The sequence below is a fragment of the Ranitomeya variabilis genome, chromosome 4, assembly GCF_051348905.1.
Source record: "Ranitomeya variabilis isolate aRanVar5 chromosome 4, aRanVar5.hap1, whole genome shotgun sequence".
Lineage (NCBI taxonomy): Eukaryota > Metazoa > Chordata > Amphibia > Anura > Dendrobatidae > Ranitomeya > Ranitomeya variabilis.
In genome coordinates, this window is record NC_135235.1 from 243,963,258 (window position 1) to 243,983,611 (window position 20,354).

The window sequence follows — 20,354 nt, forward strand, 5'->3', positions numbered from 1 at the left end:
GATATCCATACGATATCGCTGTCTGACACGCAGCAGCGATCAGGGACCCTGCTGAGAATCGTACGTCGTAGCAGATCGTTTGGAACTTTCTTTCGTCGCTGGATCTCCCGCTGTCATCGCTGGATCGTTGTGTGTGACAGCGATCCAGCGATGCGTTCGCTTGTAACCAGGGTAAACATCGGGTTACTAAGCGCAGGGCCGCGCTTAGTAACCCGATGTTTACCGTGGTTACCAGCGTAAAAGTAAAAAAAAACAAACAGTACATACTCACATTCCGGTGTCTGTCCCCCGGCGTTCTGCGTCTCTGCACTGTGAGCGCCGGCCAGCCGGAAAGCGAGCACAGCGGTGACATCACCGCTGTGCTCACTTTCCGGCTGGCGCAGACACAGTGCAGAGAAGCAGAACGCCGGGGGACAGACACCGGAATGTAAGTATGTACTGTTTTGTTTTTTTTACTTTTACGCTGGTAACCACGGTAAACATCGGGTTACTAAGTGCGGCCCTGCGCTTAGTAACCCGATGTTTACCCTGGTTACCCGGGGACTTCGGCATCGTTGGTCGCTGGAGAGCTGACTGTGTGACAGCTCCCCAGCGACCACACAACCACTTACCAACGATCACGGCCAGGTCGTATCGCTGGTCGTGATCGTTGGTAAATCGTTATGTGAGACGGTACCCTAAGGGGTTGACACACTCAGCTGCTTCCTCAGGTAGAAGCAGGAACCATTCTGGTAGAGAATCACCTGCTGGTTTATTGTGGATAGCATAAACCTTGGCAGGGTTCAGCAAAATAAAAAGAGCCTTGCTGGCATAGCGATAAAACACTGGGCGAAGAAAGTAAAGGACATTTGATGGGACGGCGAGTGCCATTCCTTTATTCGCCCAGTGGATTTGATCATTCTCTTTGCATTTCTTCATTTGATTTGGCACCCATGTCCCTGGAGTCGGCACCGTGTTGAAATACTCGAATATTGTAGCTGTGCCAAGTCATTTGTGTTATTTTCTGGCACCTTTTCATTGATAATGATAAAACAAACAAAAACACAGTCCTTATCATTTATTCCCTGCAGGGTCCACCTGCAGACACTATACACTGCCCTCAGCTCCTCCGGGAGCTATGTGGGAGTTCCTGCTCTCCCAATACACATCAACACACTGACTCTCATGGCCAGGTATTTAACATCCATGTGATGGTCACATGACCTTAACCTCAAACAGGTCCTTTCGGGACTCTGCATGTGGAGATACAGTGGACCTCCGTCCACCCACTCTATGAATGTCCACTAAAACCAGCCCATAACATAGGTTCCTATTAACCCTCTCAGCACTTAGTGTGCTGGAGGAAAAAACACTCGGGTTTTACATCACTGACCACAGTAAGCGCAGCAGCACTTATCTCCCTTCACATACTAGGCCAGTGACTCTGTCACATATTCCCCCCCTTTGCTCAAATCCACGGGTTTTGGCACCTTCAGATATCAGACAGGGAATTTGGGAGAGAGCATCTGCATTACTATGTAACTTCTCTGGCCTATGGTCTATGTGGAAAGTGAAGTCTTGAAGGGCTAAGAAACACCTAGTGACCCTGGCGTTCATACCCTTCTTCTCACTCTACCATCGCAGAGGTCCATGGTCCGACACTAACTTAAACCTATGACCTAGCAGGTAGTACTTCATGGTGTCTACGGCCAACTTTATAGCGAAGCACTCTTTCTCAACTATGGCATAGTTCTTCTTGCAAGCAGAGAGTTTTCGGCTCAGGTACAGGATGGGATGCTCTTCATTTATTTCCTGTGACTGCACGGCTCCCAACCCACCCACTAAAACATCGGTCTGGACCACAAATTCTTTGCTAAAGTCTGGTGCAATCAGAACTGGGTGCTTACACACAGCCTGCTTCAGTTCTTGAAACACCATCTCTGTCAGGAGTCCATTTCACCCTCGTCGACTTTGTCCCAGAAGGAGATCCGTTAATGGTGCTGCAATTATGGCAAAGTTCGGGATAAAATACTGGTAATACCCCACAATCCCCAGAAACGCCTTCACTTGTTTCTTGGATAGCGGTTGAGGCCACTTCTGAATGGCCTCCATCTTATTCAGCTGGGGCTTGATCTCTCCTCTCCCAACGAAGTACCTGGCCTCCTCCTTCCCTATCACCCACTTCTTTGGATTTATGTTAAACCCCGCTTTCCTCAATGCATCGAGGATCGCCTGTTACTTGGGCAGGTGTGAGCTCCAGTGAGGGCTAAAGATGACAAAATGTCATCCAAGTAGGCTGCGACATATTTCTTATGTGGAGCCAAGATTCGATCCATTGCCCTCTGGAAGGTAGCTGGGGCCCCCTGCAGTCCTAAGGGCATCCTGGTGTACTGAAAACACCCATCCGGCATCGAGAATGCCGTCTTCTCCTTGGTGCTCTGGGAAATGGGGATCTGCCAGTACCCCTTTGTCAGGTCGAGGGTTGTGATGTACCTTGCGGGTCCCAGTTGCTCAATGAGTTCATCCACATGGGGCATCGGGTACGCATCAAAACGGGACACCTCATTGAGTTTGCAGTAGTCATTACAAAACCGCCACTGGGCTTTGGTACAAGGATGAAGGGACTTGACCAGCCACTTCTTGATTCCTCTGTCACCCCAAGGTCCAGCAGTCTCTTCACCTCCTTGGAGATTATCTCCAGGCCTGCTTCAGGGAGTCTGTAGAGTTTGAGGTTTTTCCTTACATGTGGCTCCATTAACACATTGTGTTCCACGACCAGTGTGCGCCCTGTTAACTCCGAGAACAAGTCAGTGTTCCGCTGCAGCAGTTCTCCACACTGTTCCTTCTGGGCTGGCGTTAGGGTCTAAGCGATCACGACCTACTCGAACTTGGCTTCGGGATGGGCCCCAGGCAAGGAGCTTTCAGCAGTTCACGGTCCCGCCAAGGTTTGAGTAGGTTCACATGGTATACCTGGTGTAGCTTCCTGTGACCGGGCTGGTGTACCTTGTAATTCACGTCCCCGAGTTTTTCCAGTATCGCATGTGGGCCTTGCCACTTTGCCAAGAACTTGCTCTCCACCGTAGGGATAAGTACTAGCACGCGGTCCCCGTGCTGGAATTGCCTTAGTCTCGCTGATCGGTTGTATACCCTCGCATGGGCCTCCTGTGCCTGGAGATGTTCCCTTACGATAGGCATTACATGTGCCATCCTTTCTTGCAGCTGGGCGACATGCTCAATCACACTCCAGTGCGGTGTGACCTCGGCTTCCCAAGTTTCCTTGGCGATATCCAGTAGACTGTGACTGTGGACTGACTGTCATATCATCTCCTGCAGATAAGCCACTGCCAGACATGTCAGGTGATGCCTCTCTCCTTTACAAAACAAATGACTGCTCAATTGAAGGCGGGTCCGCTATCTGCCACTAGCCTGGTACTTTCAGGAATAGTCACTAGTGCTCACCAATAATGTTTCATGTAGTACTTGTCACTAACCCTGAAGGACATAAGATTTTCATTTTTGCATTATTTTCCGCACTCAATATCTCCTCTACTATTTACATATTAGTATTTAGTAAAATTGAAGAATTTCATACTTAAACCGAAAATTCATGGATGTGGAGCGCCCCCACTGCCGCAGGGCCGAGGGGTACCCGGTACCGGGCCTCTCTGTCTCAGTTCTGGGGTTGTCACGGTGGCTAGACCCGGCCCGTGACCCTGCTGAGGGGCGTCCAATGAAGGTGGAGAGTGATGTGAGGTTGTGGTGCGGTGCAGGTTGCAGTAAATAACGAGGACACCAGGTTGCAGTCTCTTTACCTCTTTACTGAAGGCTTCAGGATCCTCAGTCCGGAATACGGTTAACCGGGCTGCGTGAATCCGGCCGGTCCGATGGCACCTCCAGAGTTCCCTTTGCAGATGGAAATCTGTGCCTACCTTCTAGCGCTTGTGTGTTGTGGTCCTCCCCTGCTGTGCTTACGGGATAGTCCCCACAACTGTTGTGTCTGTTTCTGAAGTTCCCTCACAACTCGATTTTGATGTTCTTCTTCGTCCCCCCAGATGATATGGCTAGGACGCACCCGTATGACGGGTAGGCTCGGAGCTCTTCCGGGACCCTAGTGTCGCCCCTCTCCAACTGTCGCCCCCTATGTCTTCTTAGGTGATTTGAGTGAGACAGCCCGCCTATAACTGACTGTCCTGCCGTAGGTTTGAACTAAGGCCTGGAGCTCAATACTTCCTCGGCGTTTCCGGCCACCGGCTACGCGCCTCAGTAGGATGTTGCCTCGTCTTACAGCACGACTCCTACTGGTGTTTCTCCTTGTTGCGTTGATCTCGTTTCTCACTCAGCACAATAAACCTCGCTTCTTGTCCTTTCTTGGGGTACCGCCGCGATGAAGTGCAGGCGCGGTCCCGTAACATTCTTTCTGTTCGCTAGGCCTCTGTCAGGATCCCACCCCTGACAGGGACCCCCCTGAATCTTCCCCTGCAACACCCTCTGCCACAGGATGTTGCCTGGTTCCAACCCAGTCAGCTTCTGACTAACTTCCTACCTAACCCCCAGTTTTACCAGATTGTGAGGAGTGGCCTAATACATAGCACCCTTAGCTCCCCCTGGAGGCCAGACTGTGAAGTGAATTGGTGTCTGTGATACCTGGTCAGGTGAACTCCTTCAGTGCCATCAGACGTACCATAGCCCCCCTTAGCGGCGGAGCATCAGTACTGCAACGACCAGGACTCTGGGGCGCTGCACTCCCCCCGGTTAAATCCAGTACTCCTGGACTGGGAAGAAAACAACAATACATGTCAGCAAAAAGACATACAATTTTGAAATGCAATAACAATAAGCAAATTTGAACAGAGCTTCCCTTTATGGGAGGTGAGGACACTTGAACGTTACAAACATGGTTAAATACTTTAAATAACATACTATAAATAACTTTTCTTACCCAACCGGGTATTCTACTAAGTGCAAATTTTTTGAACAATAATTTAACGTTGCCTTTAAGGACGTACACACTGAATCCACTAAAGACCTTCTTATAAAACACTATAAGGCTAATCAACTTTTCTTCATTTTCCACCTTTACATCTGCAGGACCGCCTGTCTATCTGCCCCAGCCCTACTGCCTCTCGCTCTGTTGCAGGACCGCCCCGTTCCTCATCCGGGCCTACTGCCTCTCTGCTACTATACACAGTATAGAACTCATCAACCTTCTCTCAGTTTAGGATCGCTGAGCCATCTCTGTACGGCTCCTAGGAGGACTCACCGACTAACCCCGTACGGGTTCACTTCCTGTCCTCATTCTCTAACACATTATTAGGCATTTCTTACAATTAACTAGCTATCTACATATAACTTTGACATGTAAGCATTATTCGACTTTAAGTGCTATTGGTGAACGTCCCCTTTAAGAGGGGACCAAGTCTCTTGGAGGTAGTGCAACTTCTCAAGCTGCAAGTCCGTATACAGCAAGGACTCCGGTGCTGTTTCCAAGAACAGTTTCTTTGCAAAGAGTCCTTTTCTTTGTAAAACCAGTAGGGAGCACATTTAAGAAGGTGCAAACTATTTACAATAAGTTTGTAATCATGCAGTGTTCATGATCCAGCAGTTCTTTTCCAAATAGGGGGTTAAAAGGAGCAGAAAGGGAAAACAAAAACAGAAATAAAAAGCAATAGGGATCCCGGGTAAACAAAGGGATCCCTTTAAGAATAACCCTAGTCGGGTTTAAAGCAGCAAAAAGCAGGGAAACAAACAGTTAACTATTTACATATCCATGGCATCGAGGTTTACTCTCGCTCTGGTGGCCGTAGCTCCGCTTAGACCTTAGGATGTTGCCTCGTCTTACAGCACGACTCCTACTGGTGTTTCTCCTTGTTGCGTTGATCTCGTTTCTCACTCAGCACAATAAACCTCGCTTCTTGTCCTTTCTTGGGGTACCGCCGCGATGAAGTGCAGGCGCGGTCACGTAACATTCTTTCTGTTCGCTAGGCCTCTGTCAGGATCCCACCCCTGACAGGGACCCCCCTGAATCTTCCCCTGCAACACCCTCTGCCACAGGATGTTGCCTGGTTCCAACCCAGTCAGCTTCTGACTAACTTCCTACCTAACCCCCAGTTTTACCAGATTGTGAGGAGTGGCCTAATACATAGCACCCTTAGCTCCCCCTGGAGGCCAGACTGTGAAGTGTATTGGTGTCTGTGATACCTGGTCAGGTGAACTCATTCAGTGCCATCAGACGTACCATAGCCCCCCTTAGTGGCGGAGCATCAGTACTGCAACGACCAGGACTCTGGGGCGCTGCAGATGATTCATGGGTGCTGGAAAGTGTTGGCCATAACCAGACCTTGGTTATCAGTAACAGCAATCCCCCATCTGAGCTCATTTGGGACATTTCTTCTATTGGAAATGCAGCAAACCTTAATCACTTGTCCTATCTTACATATGTTTATATTATACTAGATGGGGGCCCGATTCTAACGCATCGGGTATTCTAGAATATGCATGTCCACGTAGTATATTGCCCAGCCACGTAGTATATTGCCCAGCCACGTAGTATATTGCCCATCCACGTAGTATATTGCCCAGCGACGTAGTATATTGCCCAGCGACGTAGTATATTGCCCAGCCACGTAGTATATTGCCCAGCCACGTAGTATATTGCCCAGCCACGTAGTATATTTCCCAGCCACGTAGTATATTGCCCAGCCACGTAGTATATTGCCCAGTGACGTAGTATATTGCCCAGTGACGTAGTATATTGCCCAGTGACGTAGTATATTGCCCAGCCACGCAGTATATTGCCCAGTGACGTAGTATATTGCCCAGCCACGTAGTATATTGCCCAGTGACGTAGTATATTGCCCAGTGACGTAGTATACAGCACAGAGCCACGTAGTATATTGCACAGAGACGTAGTATATTGCCCAGCCACGTAGTATTTTGTCCAGCCACGTAGTATATTGCACAGCGGCGTAGTATACAGCACAGAGCCACGTAGTATATTGCCCAGCCACGTAGTATATTGCCCAGCCACGTATGTCACAGGTTAACAAATAAAAAATAAACATACTCACCTTCCGATCCGAGGGCCCCTTGTAGTTCTAACATACTCACCTTCTGATCCGAGGGCCCCTTGTAGTTCTGTCGCCTGTGTGCGGTGGAGGCGGCAGCTTCCTTTCCCAGGGTGTGATGACGTCGCGGTCACATGACTGTGACTTCATGGCAGGTCCTTCTCGGGCAGGCGCGCAGGGCCTGTGATGACGTCGCGGTCACATGACCGTGACATCATGGCAGGTCCCTCTCCCATACCATCGTTGCCACCGGAACCTGCCGCTTGCATGGAGAGGTCACCGGAGCGTCGCGAGGAGCGGGAAAAGCGGCGGAAGGTGAGTATATAATAATTTTTTATTTTTTTTAATTATTTTTAACATTAGATCCTTTTACTATTGACGCTGCATAGGCAGTGTCAATAGTAAAAACTTGGTCACACAGGGTTAATAGCGGCGGTAACGGAGTGAGTTACCCACGGCATAACGCGGTCAGTTACCGCTGGCATTAACCCTGTGTGAGCGGTGACTGCGGGGAGTATGGAGCGGGTGCCGGGCACTGACTGCAGGGGAGTAGGGGAGGGACTAATCGGACTGTGGCTGTTGCTGATTGGTCGCGGCAGCCATGACAGGCAGCTGGCGAGACCAATCAGCGACTTGGATTCCATGACAGACAGAGGCCACGACCAATGAATATCTGTGACAGACAGACAGAAGGACAGACGGAAGTGACCCTTAGACAATTATATAGTGGATTACATAAATGGTGCTTTCTTATTTGTTTTAGTAATGACTGCATTTTTGCATCTTTTGACTCTTAATCAGAACTTTATAAATTATGACTGATAAAAGTTAGGATAGTAGAACACGGCACTCCGGGTATCTGGGAGGTGCTCAAGTTAGGTATCCAACCCGTAGTAAATCAAAAAATATACTTGGCACTCAGGAGAATTTTTTGTAGTGAAGTCAAAACATCATTTATTCAGTGCATCCAGTTCAACATGAACGTTTTCGGTCCAAACATAGGACCTTCATCAGACAGGATTTTTGAATACTGGAATACACAGTGTGTCTGTATGGGCCCACGTGAGGAGCCAGTGTCAGACAAAATCCAGGAGGTATGGTCCCGCCTTATGCAGTATGTGAGAATGCGCTGCCAGAGGGCGAGATGCTCGCTGATGCAGAGAGCGCTTATGCAGTATGTGAGAATGCGCTGCCGGAGGGCGAGATGCTCGCTGATGCAGAGAGCGCTTATGCAATAGACGGGTCTGGGCTGCAGAAGGGCGAGGTACTCGCTGTGGATGAGAGTGCTGATGCTGCAGTGGAAAAAGGCGCCGTACAGAGTGTCCTCCAGGAGGACACTCTGTACGGCGCCTTTTTCCACTGCAGCATCAGCACTCTCATCCACAGCGAGTACCTCGCCCTTCTGCAGCCCAGACCCGTCTATTGCATAAGCGCTCTCTGCATCAGCGAGCATCTCGCCCTCCGGCAGCGCATTCTCACATACTGCATAAGCGCTCTCTGCATCAGCGAGCATCTCGCCCTCTGGCAGCGCATTCTCACATACTGCATAAGGCGGGACCATACCTCCTGGATTTTGTCTGACACTGGCTCCTCACGTGGGCCCATACAGACACACTGTGTATTCCAGTATTCAAAAATCCTGTCTGATGAAGGTCCTATGTTTGGACCGAAAACGTTCATGTTGAACTGGATGCACTGAATAAATGATGTTTTGACTTCACTACAAAAAATTCTCCTGAGTGCCAAGTATATTTTTTGATAAAAGTTAGGATATTGTGCTAAAAACAAAGATTCTCCTCTCTTTATAGAGAGTTCTCCCCTATTCTGCTCATTCATGTCATGTTGTGGTGATATGTTGTCCTTCTTTCTGTTTTTGCTGCTGCTGATCTCTGTGTGCTCCTTTATCACAGTGGGTTGGATAGAAAGCTCGTTACTGTATCATTGTCGATTAAAAATACACACATGATATTCGCTACATGTATGGGACTGTTCTCCAGATTTCTCACAACTTGTATTTCTTTTCTTTTTTAGGCTTTTATAAGTGAGATGATAAACCTGAGAAAATTGCATTAAACTATGAAAATAGAAGATGACGAGCAGCCACTGCACCCACAGGATGCTTGGTGTGAAGATCTTTAGAATGATTTTGAAGCAAGTTTTACTTATCTCATGGGTCTCATCTCTGGCCCTGGGAGGAACATCTCCAACATCCTGTCCTGCTGCCTGTTCTTGCAGCAATCAGGCTAGTCGAGTCGCATGCACACGGAAAGAACTGGTAGAAGTGCCAGAAAGCATCTCAGTTAATACGCGATACCTGAACCTTCAGGAGAACAATATTCAGGTCATCAAAACAGACACTTTTAAGCACCTACGACATTTGGAAATACTGCAGCTCAGCAAAAATCTTATTCGAAAGATTGAGGTTGGCGCTTTCAATGGACTCCCAAACTTGAGCACATTGGAGCTTTTTGATAATCGCTTGACCACTGTTCCTACCCAAGCCTTTGAATATCTCTCCAAGCTACGGGAGCTGTGGTTAAGAAACAATCCTATTGAAAGTATCCCATCATATGCTTTCAACCGAGTTCCTTCATTGAGACGACTTGATTTGGGAGAGCTGAAGAAATTGGAGTACATTTCTGAAGCTGCTTTTGAGGGTCTCGTAAACTTAAGATACTTAAATCTGGGCATGTGCAATTTAAAAGATATACCCAACCTTACAGCTTTGGTCAGACTGGAAGAGTTAGAGTTGTCTGGAAATCGTCTAGAAATGATTCGTCCTGGGTCCTTTCAAGGGTTGACAAGCCTGAGAAAGTTATGGCTGATGCATGCTCATGTTGCCACTATAGAACGTAATGCCTTTGATGATTTGAAATCTTTAGAGGAATTAAATCTTTCTCATAACAATTTAATGTCTCTTCCACATGATCTTTTTACTCCTCTTCACCGCCTGGAGCGAGTACATCTGAACCATAACCCTTGGCATTGCAACTGTGACGTTTTGTGGTTAAGCTGGTGGTTAAAAGAGACTGTACCGAACAATACAACCTGTTGTGCACGTTGCCATTCACCACCAAACCTAAAAACTAGATACATTGGGGAGCTAGACCAGAGTCATTTCACATGCTATGCCCCAGTTATCGTGGAGCCTCCCACTGACCTCAATGTAACAGAAGGTATGGCTGCCGAGCTCAAATGCAGAACTGGTACATCGATGACATCTGTCAACTGGTTAACACCAAATGGGACATTGATGACTCATGGTTCCTATCGAGTCCGTATCTCTGTTTTACATGATGGCACATTGAATTTTACAAATGTTACAGTACAGGATACAGGACAATACACATGTATGGTCACTAATTCAGCAGGAAACACAACAGCATCTGCTACTCTCAATGTCTCTGCTGTAGTTGATCCTGCTACCACTGATTATACTTACTTTACAACTGTTACAGTGGAAACTATGGATTCAGTCCCAGAAGAAGTAAAACCTGCAGAGAAAGAGCCTGGGCCAACTACCACAGTTCAATGGGGGATTACATATTCTACCACATCACTTACTCCACGAAGCACCCGATCCACAGAGAAGACATTTACTATATCTGTAACTGATGTGACGGAAAACATCATGAAAGATCTGGATGATGTCATGAAGACAACCAAGATCATCATTGGGTGCTTTGTGGCCATCACATTTATGGCAGCTGTTATGTTAATTGCATTTTACAAACTTCGTAAGCAGCACCAGCTACACAAACATCATGGACCAACACGAACTATTGAAATCATCAATGTGGAAGATGAAATACCAGCTACTGCCCCTGGAGACAACCATATGGCACTTCCTGCTATTGAGCATGACCACCTTAATCATTATACAGCATTTAAGTCCCATTATAACAACAATTCAGGAACACTTAACTGTGCCAAAAACCCCATGCTGAACTCTATACATGAACCCCTTCTGTTCAAAACCAGCTCAAAGGAAAATGTGCAAGAAACCCAAATTTAGCTTCACCAAGAAAGAAGAAGGCCTACCTACAAACCGTACGAGGGTGGTATCTTGGGGCTCTTATCACACAATGCTCATCTTCCTGTTTCCACACACACCCTAAGATAGCGGTGCCCCAAATTACTGACGTAAAATAATACGAAGACTCTTTTGATAACTCTAAAGCGATTATTCACTCTCTGACTACCTGATATCTTACTAAAAAACAAAAAGGAAAAAAACACAAGAGAAAGTTATGGAAAGAAAAAAGTATACAAAGGCTTATTTTGTCGTACAGCTATTTATGTGTAAAATCTATTTGAAATTATTTTCATCAAAAATGTTGAGAACAGGAAAATCAAGAGATTTTTTTTAATGGTGTCACTCGAGAGTTTGTGTTGAACCCTCCTGGTCTGTGACGAAGCTGACATCTTTTTCCACCTAGTAATAGATTTTTTCCATTGTCTCCTGACCATGGGTGCCTGCTATTACTGAGAAGTAACACCGCACGGGCCCCAGTGATTGTAATTTGGTTCCTTTGTAATAGCAACTTGGACAATGTGTAATAAGTCAGATGTGAGTATTACAGGAAGGGATTGTGAGAAACTCGTACCTTGCCACTTGATATCACCGTCCTTCTCTGAGGATTTTCATTACACTTTTTTTAAGAAAAAAAATTAAATATCAAGAGGTGTTTACAACCTTGAAGAGAACTTTATTTTCAAAGGTACTGTGCCATATAACCCTTTACAGATGTGCCAATTATCTTCAGAACTTTACATAAAATAAAAACTGTCTGAAAAAAAAAGAAAAAAAAAGAAAAAAAAACAGTTTTTACTAAATATTTTTGTTTTTGAAAAGGAGCGCGGAGAACGTTACGATTTTGAAAGTTCTGCAACAGGAATATTTGGGCCAGTTATTTTATCTGGATTTCTATCAAAAGTGTAAGGTGTGTGAAATAATGAGGTTATCATGAACTTTTTAAGTCCTCCCTCCTTTTTTTCTTGGGTGGGTGATTAGTTGATTTAAAATTTTTTTTTTTTTTTGAAGATTTTGATTGGGTGGGAAATGTATTCTTGTTATAAGAACAGAAAAGATAATTTGTGTGTGGCTCTTTATCGAGGCAGAAAGTAACAAGCGAAGTTGGGGCCATTGCCAGGAGTCTGCAACAAAAGTATAATAAAAATAAGAAAAAGACAGTCTTTGTGCTGATTGAGATGTATAAAAGGACATTTTAAAAATGGTCGACCTCTGACACACGGACACATCATTTCTGCACTATTCCCTATGGTAAAATCATGTTCTAGCAAATATAGGGAACCTGACAGTGCAGCCCCCCTCTAAGGTATTAGGAGACCCTTATCAGCTCCCTGTCCTCCTCCGTGCACAAGGAGGGATATCAATGATGCCGCTGTGGTCGTGATACTGCCACGACTTTGGAATAAATGACCGTACCGGCGCCTGCACAGCCACAGAAAATCATTGCAGCCATAAGTATCAGACAGGGTAAGGTAAAACCTGTACAAAGACAGGGTTAAATCCTTCTGTCGGGTTCCTATTGAAACAAATACATTCCTGTCCAGAACATTTTTGGATCATTTGGGTCCAAGCAGTCACATTTTCTTTTGTATGGAGCAAGAAAAGCCTTGCCATAGAGGTTGATGTTAGAAGATTCTCCTGCTGCCCAGACGTGTAAGTTAGCAGTGCTTCTGCCTGCATCCATATGATGTCCTTGTGCCCCGCTATACAGAACACAATCGCTTATTAAGGGGGCAATCTATCATGAGGGTCTCCTTCATGTCTGTTTTGAGTGCTGCCATTGTTTGCGGAGTATTTATCTCAGTGTAGCATGATGTGTGATACTTTTCATGCACCGCAGACATCATACTTCAGATATTGAAGATTCTCCTGATTTTAGGATACTTCACTACTGGAGTGAGTTCATGACTTTAAAAAATTGTCCCTGAGAAATCTGATAGCCTCTCATTTGCATGGCTTACCACATCCAGTTTTAATCCAATTTTCAAAAGAAAAGTACATTTTTTCAAAAAGTGTTGTGAAACAAAATGTGTATATTTTTGAACCCAGAAAACTGACAAAGAAGCCTTGATTATAAACCCCTAAATTTCTTTTAGAGCCTCATCTCATCATGCAGGGGGTGCGGCCTGGTGAAAAGTCATGAGGTTAAGGGTGTGCAAAACTCTGGAGCAAAAACAAAGGTGAAAAGTAGATAAATCAGGAGTAGGAATAAAGTATAAGTAGACCATCCAGAATGACCCATTGTGATAAGTTTCATTGTTAGCAGAGTCATTTCAGTTCACTGAAAGCTGGCAGAGGTCTTACAACTGAATAACAGGCACACAGCCCATTATTGTAGGGCATTCACATAAAAGCAGAAGCGTCGCTCAGTAAAGACCCAGCGTCAAATTAGGACTTTGTCACGAGAAGATGTTAATGGAATCACATGGACATTAGAGAGGAGCAAGTCTTTTGAAATTGAAATTTGCCAGCTACGCTGAATATTTCTTGAAAATTTGGTTTGCAGGGAATTGATTTGCAGTGAATCCCAAGTACTACATGGTCTCTATTGGCCTGAAAATGTGTATGTAACACCCTAAGGTCTCCCAGGACTGTATTCAGCCTCTTCTAAGTTCTGTGACATCATCACAGCGTAAAGGTCCATGTACACTGCCTGATTATTGCTAGGAACGCTCCTGGTAGTGGAGTAAATGGGCTGCAGGTCACAGCAAAGGGCTTCTTGGTCTCCAGCAAAGATCGTCATTTTGGACAGTGTCTCGTCCCATGTAACATGTTGGGGCATGTTAGGTTAGGCTATGGGTTGAACTAGATGGACTTAAAGTCTTCCTTCAACCTTAATAACTATGTTACTATGTTACTAAGTCTGTGCTTCCAAGATCAAAGCAACAGCAGCCTGTTCGCACTAGTAGAGATGGGTCAGTGTACACGGGCGTCCTGTGCCAATGCACCATTAGTCATTTCAGTGGGACCTGAACATCTGTAGGTGACAGTCTGATTAGTGACACGCTGCTCGGAAACACTATAGAGAACAAGGAAAGGGGGTTGTAAAAAGTCATTAAAAAGTGTCCCCTTCATGGAGCCCAGAAACAAGTTTTCTGTTAGGAAAAGGATGAAACTTGGACTTTGTAAAATGCCGCAGCTTTCTGAGGGTTGTATCATGATTCACCTGTGCAGGGTTCCCTACATAAGTGCAGCATAGCTACAGAGGACAACGAACAGGCAGGAGATGAGCTGCTGCCAATTACAGGCCACACTCACATTGTGGAATATTCTGGAACAGCCAGGAGATGAGCTGCTGACAATCACTCGCCGCAGTCACATTGTAGAATATTCTGGAACAGGCAGGAGATGAGCTGCTGACAATCACTCGCCGCAGTCACATTGTAGAATATTCTGGAACAGGCAGGAGATGAGCTGCTGACAATCACTGGCCGCAGTCACATTGTGGAATATTATGGAGCAGGCAGGAGATGAAATGCTGACAATCACTCGCCGCAGTCACATTGTAGAATATTCTGGAACAGGCAGGAGATGAGCTGCTGACAATCACTCGCCGCAGTCACATTGTAGAATATTCTGGAACAGGCAGGAGATGAGCTGCTGACAATCACTGGCCGCAGTCACATTGTGGAATATTATGGAGCAGGCAGGAGATGAGCTGCTGATAATCACTGGCCGCAGTCACATTGTAGAATAATATGGAGCAGGCAGGGGATGAGCTGCTGACAATCACTGGTCGCAGTCACCTTGTAGAATATTCTGGAGCAGGCAGGAGATGAGCTGATGACAATTACTGGCCGCTGTCACATTGTAGAATACTATGGAGCAGGCAGGAGATGACCTGCTCACAATCACTGGCCGCAGTCACATTGTAGAATATTATGGAGCAGGCAGGCGATGAGCTGATGACAATCACTGGCCGCAGTCACATTGTAGAATATTCTACAGCAGGCAGGAGATGAGCTGCTGACAATCACTGGCCGCAGTCACATTGTAGAATATTATGGAGCAGGCAGGCGATGAGCTGCAAACAATCACTGGCCGCAGTCACATTGTAGAATATTATGGAGCAGGCAGGAAATGAGCTGCTGACAATCACTGGCCGCAGTCACATTGTAGAATATTATGGAGGAGGCAAGAGACGAGCTGCTACCAATCAATGACCCCAGTCACATTGTAGAATATTCTGGAGCAGGCAGGAGATGAGCTGCTGACAATCACTGGCCGCAGTCACATTGTAGAATATTCTAGAGCAGGCAGGAGATGAGCTACTGACAATCACTGGCCGCAGTCACATTGTAGAATATTATGGAGCAGGCAGGAGATGAGCTGCTGACAATCACTGGCAACAGTCACATTGTAGAATATTATGGAGCAGGCAAGAGATGAGCTGCTGACAATCACTGGCCGCAGTCACATTGTAGAATATTATGGATCAGGCAGGCGATAAGCTGCTGACAATCACTGGCCGCAGTCACATTGTAGAATATTATGGCGCAGGCAGGAGAGGAGATGCTGACAATCACTGGTCCCAGTCACATTGTAGAATATTCTGGAGCTAGCAGGAGATGAGCTGATGACAATCACTGACCGCAGTCACATTGTAGAATATTATGGAGCAGGCAGGAGATGAGCTGCTGACAATCACTGGCCGCAGACACATTGTAGAATATTATGGAGCAGGCAGGCGATGAGCTGCAAACAGTCACTGGCCGCAGTCACATTGTAGAATATTATGGAGCAGGCAGGCGATGAGCTGCAAACAATCACTGGCCGCAGTCACATTGTAGAATATTATGGAGCAGGCAGGAGATGAGCTGCTACCAATCAATGGCCCCAGTCACATTGTAGAATATTCTGGAGCAGGCAGGAGATGAGCTGCTGACAATCACTGGCCGCAGTCACATTGTAGAATATTCTAGAGCAGGCAGGAGATGAGCTGCTGACAATCACTGGCCGCAGTCACATTGTAGAATATTATGGAGTAGGCAGGCGATGAGCTGCAAACAATCACTGGCCGAAGTCACATTGTAGAATATTATGGAGCAGGCAGGAGATAAGCTGCTGACAATCAATGGCCGCAGTCACATTGTAGAATATTATGGAGCAGGCAGGAGATGAGCTGCTGACAATCACTGGCCACAGTCACATTGTAGAATATTATGCAGCAGGCAGGAGATGAGCTGCTGACAATCACTGGCCGCAGTCACATTGTAGAATATTATGGAGCAGGCAGGCGAAAAGCTGCTGACAATCACTGGCCGCAGTCACATAGTAGAATATTATGGAGCAGGCAGGGGATGAGCTGCTGACAATCACTGGTCCCAGTCACATTGTAGAATATTCTGGAGCAAGCAGGAGATGAGCTGATGACAATCACTGACCGCAGTCACATTGTAGAATATTATGGAGCAGGCAGGAGATGAGCTGCTGACAATCACTGGCCACAGTCACATTGTAGAATATTATGGAGCAGGCAGGCGATGAGCTGCTGACAATCACTGGCCTCAGTCACATTGTAGAATATTATGGCACAGGCAAGAGAGGAGCTGCTGACAATCACTTGCCGTAGTCACATTGTAGAATATTATAGAGCAGGCAGGGGATGAGCTGCTGGCGATCACTGGCCGCAGTCACATTGTAGAATATTCTGGAGCAGGCAGGAGATGAGCTGATGACAATTACTGGCCGGAGTCACATTGTAGAATATTATGGAGCAGGCAGGAGATGAGCTGCTGACAATCACTGGCCGCAGTCACATTGTAGAATATTATAGAGCAGGCAGGAGATGAGCTGCTGACAATCACTAAACACAGTCACATTGTAGAATATTATGGAGCAGGCAGAAGATGAGCTGCTGACAATCACTGGCCACAGTTACAGTACATTGTAGAATATTATGGAGCTGGCAGGAGATGAGCTGCTGACAATCACTGGCCGCAGTCACATTGTAGAATATTATGGAGCCGGAAGGGGAAGAGCTGCTGACAATCACTGGCCGCAGTCACATTGTAGAATATTATGGAGCAGGCAGGAGATGAGCTGCTGACAATCTCTGGCCACAGTCACATTGTAGAATATTATGGAGCAGGCAGGCGATGAGCTGATGACAATCACTGGCCGCAGTCACATTGTAGAATATTCTAGAGCAGGCAGGAGATGAGCTGCTGACAATCACTGGCCGCAGTCACATTGTAGAATATTATGAAGCAGGCAGGAGATGAGCTGCTGACAATCACTGGCCGCAGTCACATTGTAGAATATTATGGAGCAGGCAGGCGATGAGCTGCAAACAATCACTGGCCGCAGTCACATTGTAGAATATTATGGAGCAGGCTGGAAATGAGCTGCTTACAATCACTGGCCGCAGTCACATTGTAGAATATTATGGAGCAGGCAGGAGACGAGCTGCTACCAATCAATGGCCCCAGTCACATTGTAGAATATTCTGGAGCAGGCAGGAGATGAGCTGCTGACAATCACTGGCCGCAGTCACATTGTAGAATATTCTAGAGCAGGCAGGAGATGAGCTGCTGACAATCATTGGCCGCAGTCACATTGTAGAATATTATGGAGCAGGCAGGAGATGAGCTGCTGACAATCACTGGCCGCAGTCACATTGTAGAATATTATGGAGCAGGCAGGAGATGAGCTGCTGACAATCACTGGCCACAGTCACATTGTAGAATATTATGGAGCAGGCAGGAGATGAGCTGCTGACAATCACTGGCCGCAGTCACATTGTAGAATATTATGGAGCAGGCAGGCGATAAGCTGCTGACAATCACTGGCCGCAGTCACATTGTAGAATATTCTAGAGCAGGCAGGAGATGAGCTGCTGACAATCACTGTCCTCAGTCACATTGTAGAATATTATGGAGCAGGCAGGAGATGAGCTGCTGACAATCACTGGCCGCAGTCACATTGTAGAATATTATGGAGCAGGCAGGAGATGAGCTGCTGACAATCACTGGCCGCAGTCACATTGTAGAATATTATGGAGCAGGCAGGAGATGAGCTGCTGACAATCACTGGCCGCAGTCACATTGTAGAATATTCTAGAGCAGGCAGGAGATGAGCTGCTGACAATCACTGGCCGCAGTCACATTGTAGAATATTATGGAGCAGGCAGGAGATGAGCTGCTGACAATCACTGGCCGCAGTCACATTGTAGAATATTATGGAGCAGGCAGGCGATAAGCTGCTGACAATCACTGGCTGCAGTCACATTGTAGAATATTATGGCGCAGGCAGGAGAGGAGCTGCTGACAATCACTGGCCGCTGTCACATAGTAGAATATTATGGAGCAGACAGGGGATGAGCTGCTGACAATCACTGGCGCCAGTCACATTGTAGAATATTCTGGAGCTAGCAGGAGATTAGCTGATGACAATAACTGGCCGCAGTCACATAGTAGAATATTATGGAGCAGGCAGGGGATGAGCTGCTGACAATCACTGGCCACAGTCACATTGTAGAATATTGTGGAGCAGGCAGGAGATGAGCTGATGACAATCACTGGCCGCAGTCACATTGTAGAATATTATGGAGCAGGCAGGAGATGAGCTGATGACAATCACTGGCCGCAGTCACATTGTAGAATATTATGGAGCAGGCAGGAGATGAGCTGCTGACAATCACTGGCCGCAGTCACATTGTAGAATATTATAGAGCAGGCAGGAGATGAGCTGCTGACAATCACTAAACACAGTCACATTGTAGAATATTATGGAGCTGGCAGGAGATGAGCTGCTGACAATCACTGGCCGCAGTCACATTGTAGAATATTATGGAGCCGGAAGGGGAAGAGCTGCTGACAATCACTGGCCGCAGTCACATTGTAGAATATTATGGAGCAGGCAGGAGATGAGCTGCTGACAATCTCTGGCCACAGTCACATTGTAGAATATTATGGAGCAGGCAGGCGATGAGCTGATGACAATCACTGGCCGCAGTCACATTGTAGAATATTCTAGAGCAGGCAGGAGATGAGCTGCTGACAATCACTGGCCGCAGTCACATTGTAGAATATTATGAAGCAGGCAGGAGATGAGCTGCTGACAATCACTGGCCGCAGTCACATTGTAGAATATTATGGAGCAGGCAGGCGATGAGCTGCAAACAATCACTGGCCGCAGTCACATTGTAGAATATTATGGAGCAGGCAGGAAATGAGCTGCTTACAATCACTGGCCGCAGTCACATTGTAGAATATTATGGAGCAGGCAGGAGACGAGCTGCTACCAATCAATGGCCCCAGTCACATTGTAGAATATTCTGGAGCAGGCAGGAGATGAGCTGCTGACAATCACTGGCCGCAGTCACATTGTAGAATATTCTAGAGCAGGCAGGAGATGAGCTGCTGACAATCATTGGCCGCAGTCACATTGTAGAATATTATGGAGCAGGCAGGAGATGAGCTGCTGACAATCACTGGCCACAGTCACATTGTAGAATATTATGGAGCAGGCAGGAGATGAGCTGCTGACAATCACTGGCCGCAGTCACATTGTAGAATATTATGGAGCAGGCAGGCGATAAGCTGCTGACAATCACTGGCCGCAGTCACATTGTAGAATATTCTAGAGCAGGCAGGAGATGAGCTGCTGACAATCACTGGCCGCAGTCACATTGTAGAATATTATGGAGCAGGCAGGAGATGAGCTGCTGACAATCACTGGCCTCAGTCACATTGTAGAATATTATGGAGCAGGCAGGAGATGAGCTGCTGACAATCACTGGCCGCAGTCACATTGTAGAATATTATGGAGCAGGCAGGCGATAAGCTGCTGACAATCACTGGCTGCAGTCACATTGTAGAATATTATGGCGCAGGCAGGAGAGGAGCTGCTGACAATCACTGGCCGCTGTCACATAGTAGAATATTATGGAGCAGACAGGGGATGAGCTGCTGACAATCACTGGCGCCAGTCACATTGTAGAATATTCTGGAGCTAGCAGGAGATTAGCTGATGACAATAACTGGCCGCAGTCACATTGTAGAATATTGTGGAGCAGGCAGGAGATGAGCTGATGACAATCACTGGCCGCAGTCACATTGTAGAATATTATGGAGCAGGCAGGAGATGAGCTGATGACAATCACTGGCCGCAGTCACATTGTAGAATATTATGGAGCAGGCAGAAGATGAGCTGCTGACAATCACTGGCCGCAGTAACATTGTAGAATATTATGGCGCAGGCAGGAGAGGAGCTGCTGACAGTCACTGGCCGCAGTCACATTGTAGAATATTATGGAGCAGGCAGGGGATGAGCTG

At 46.7% G+C, this 20,354-nt stretch overlaps 1 protein-coding gene across 5 annotated transcripts in view; it reads left to right on the forward strand.

Annotated features, from left to right (window-relative positions):
- LRRC4B (leucine rich repeat containing 4B) overlaps window positions 1–12,236 on the forward strand; it is a 289,691-nt gene extending 277,455 nt beyond the window's left edge. For all 5 annotated transcript variants that reach the window (XM_077249338.1, XM_077249339.1, XM_077249342.1 and 2 more), the window contains one exon: window positions 9,075–12,236. In XM_077249338.1, the coding sequence (XP_077105453.1) occupies window positions 9,133–11,058 (1,926 nt within the window). In that variant the 5' untranslated portion in view covers window positions 9,075–9,132 and the 3' untranslated portion in view covers window positions 11,059–12,236. The remainder of the gene's footprint in view (window positions 1–9,074) is intronic.
- The last annotated feature ends 8,118 nt before the right edge of the window (window positions 12,237–20,354 follow it).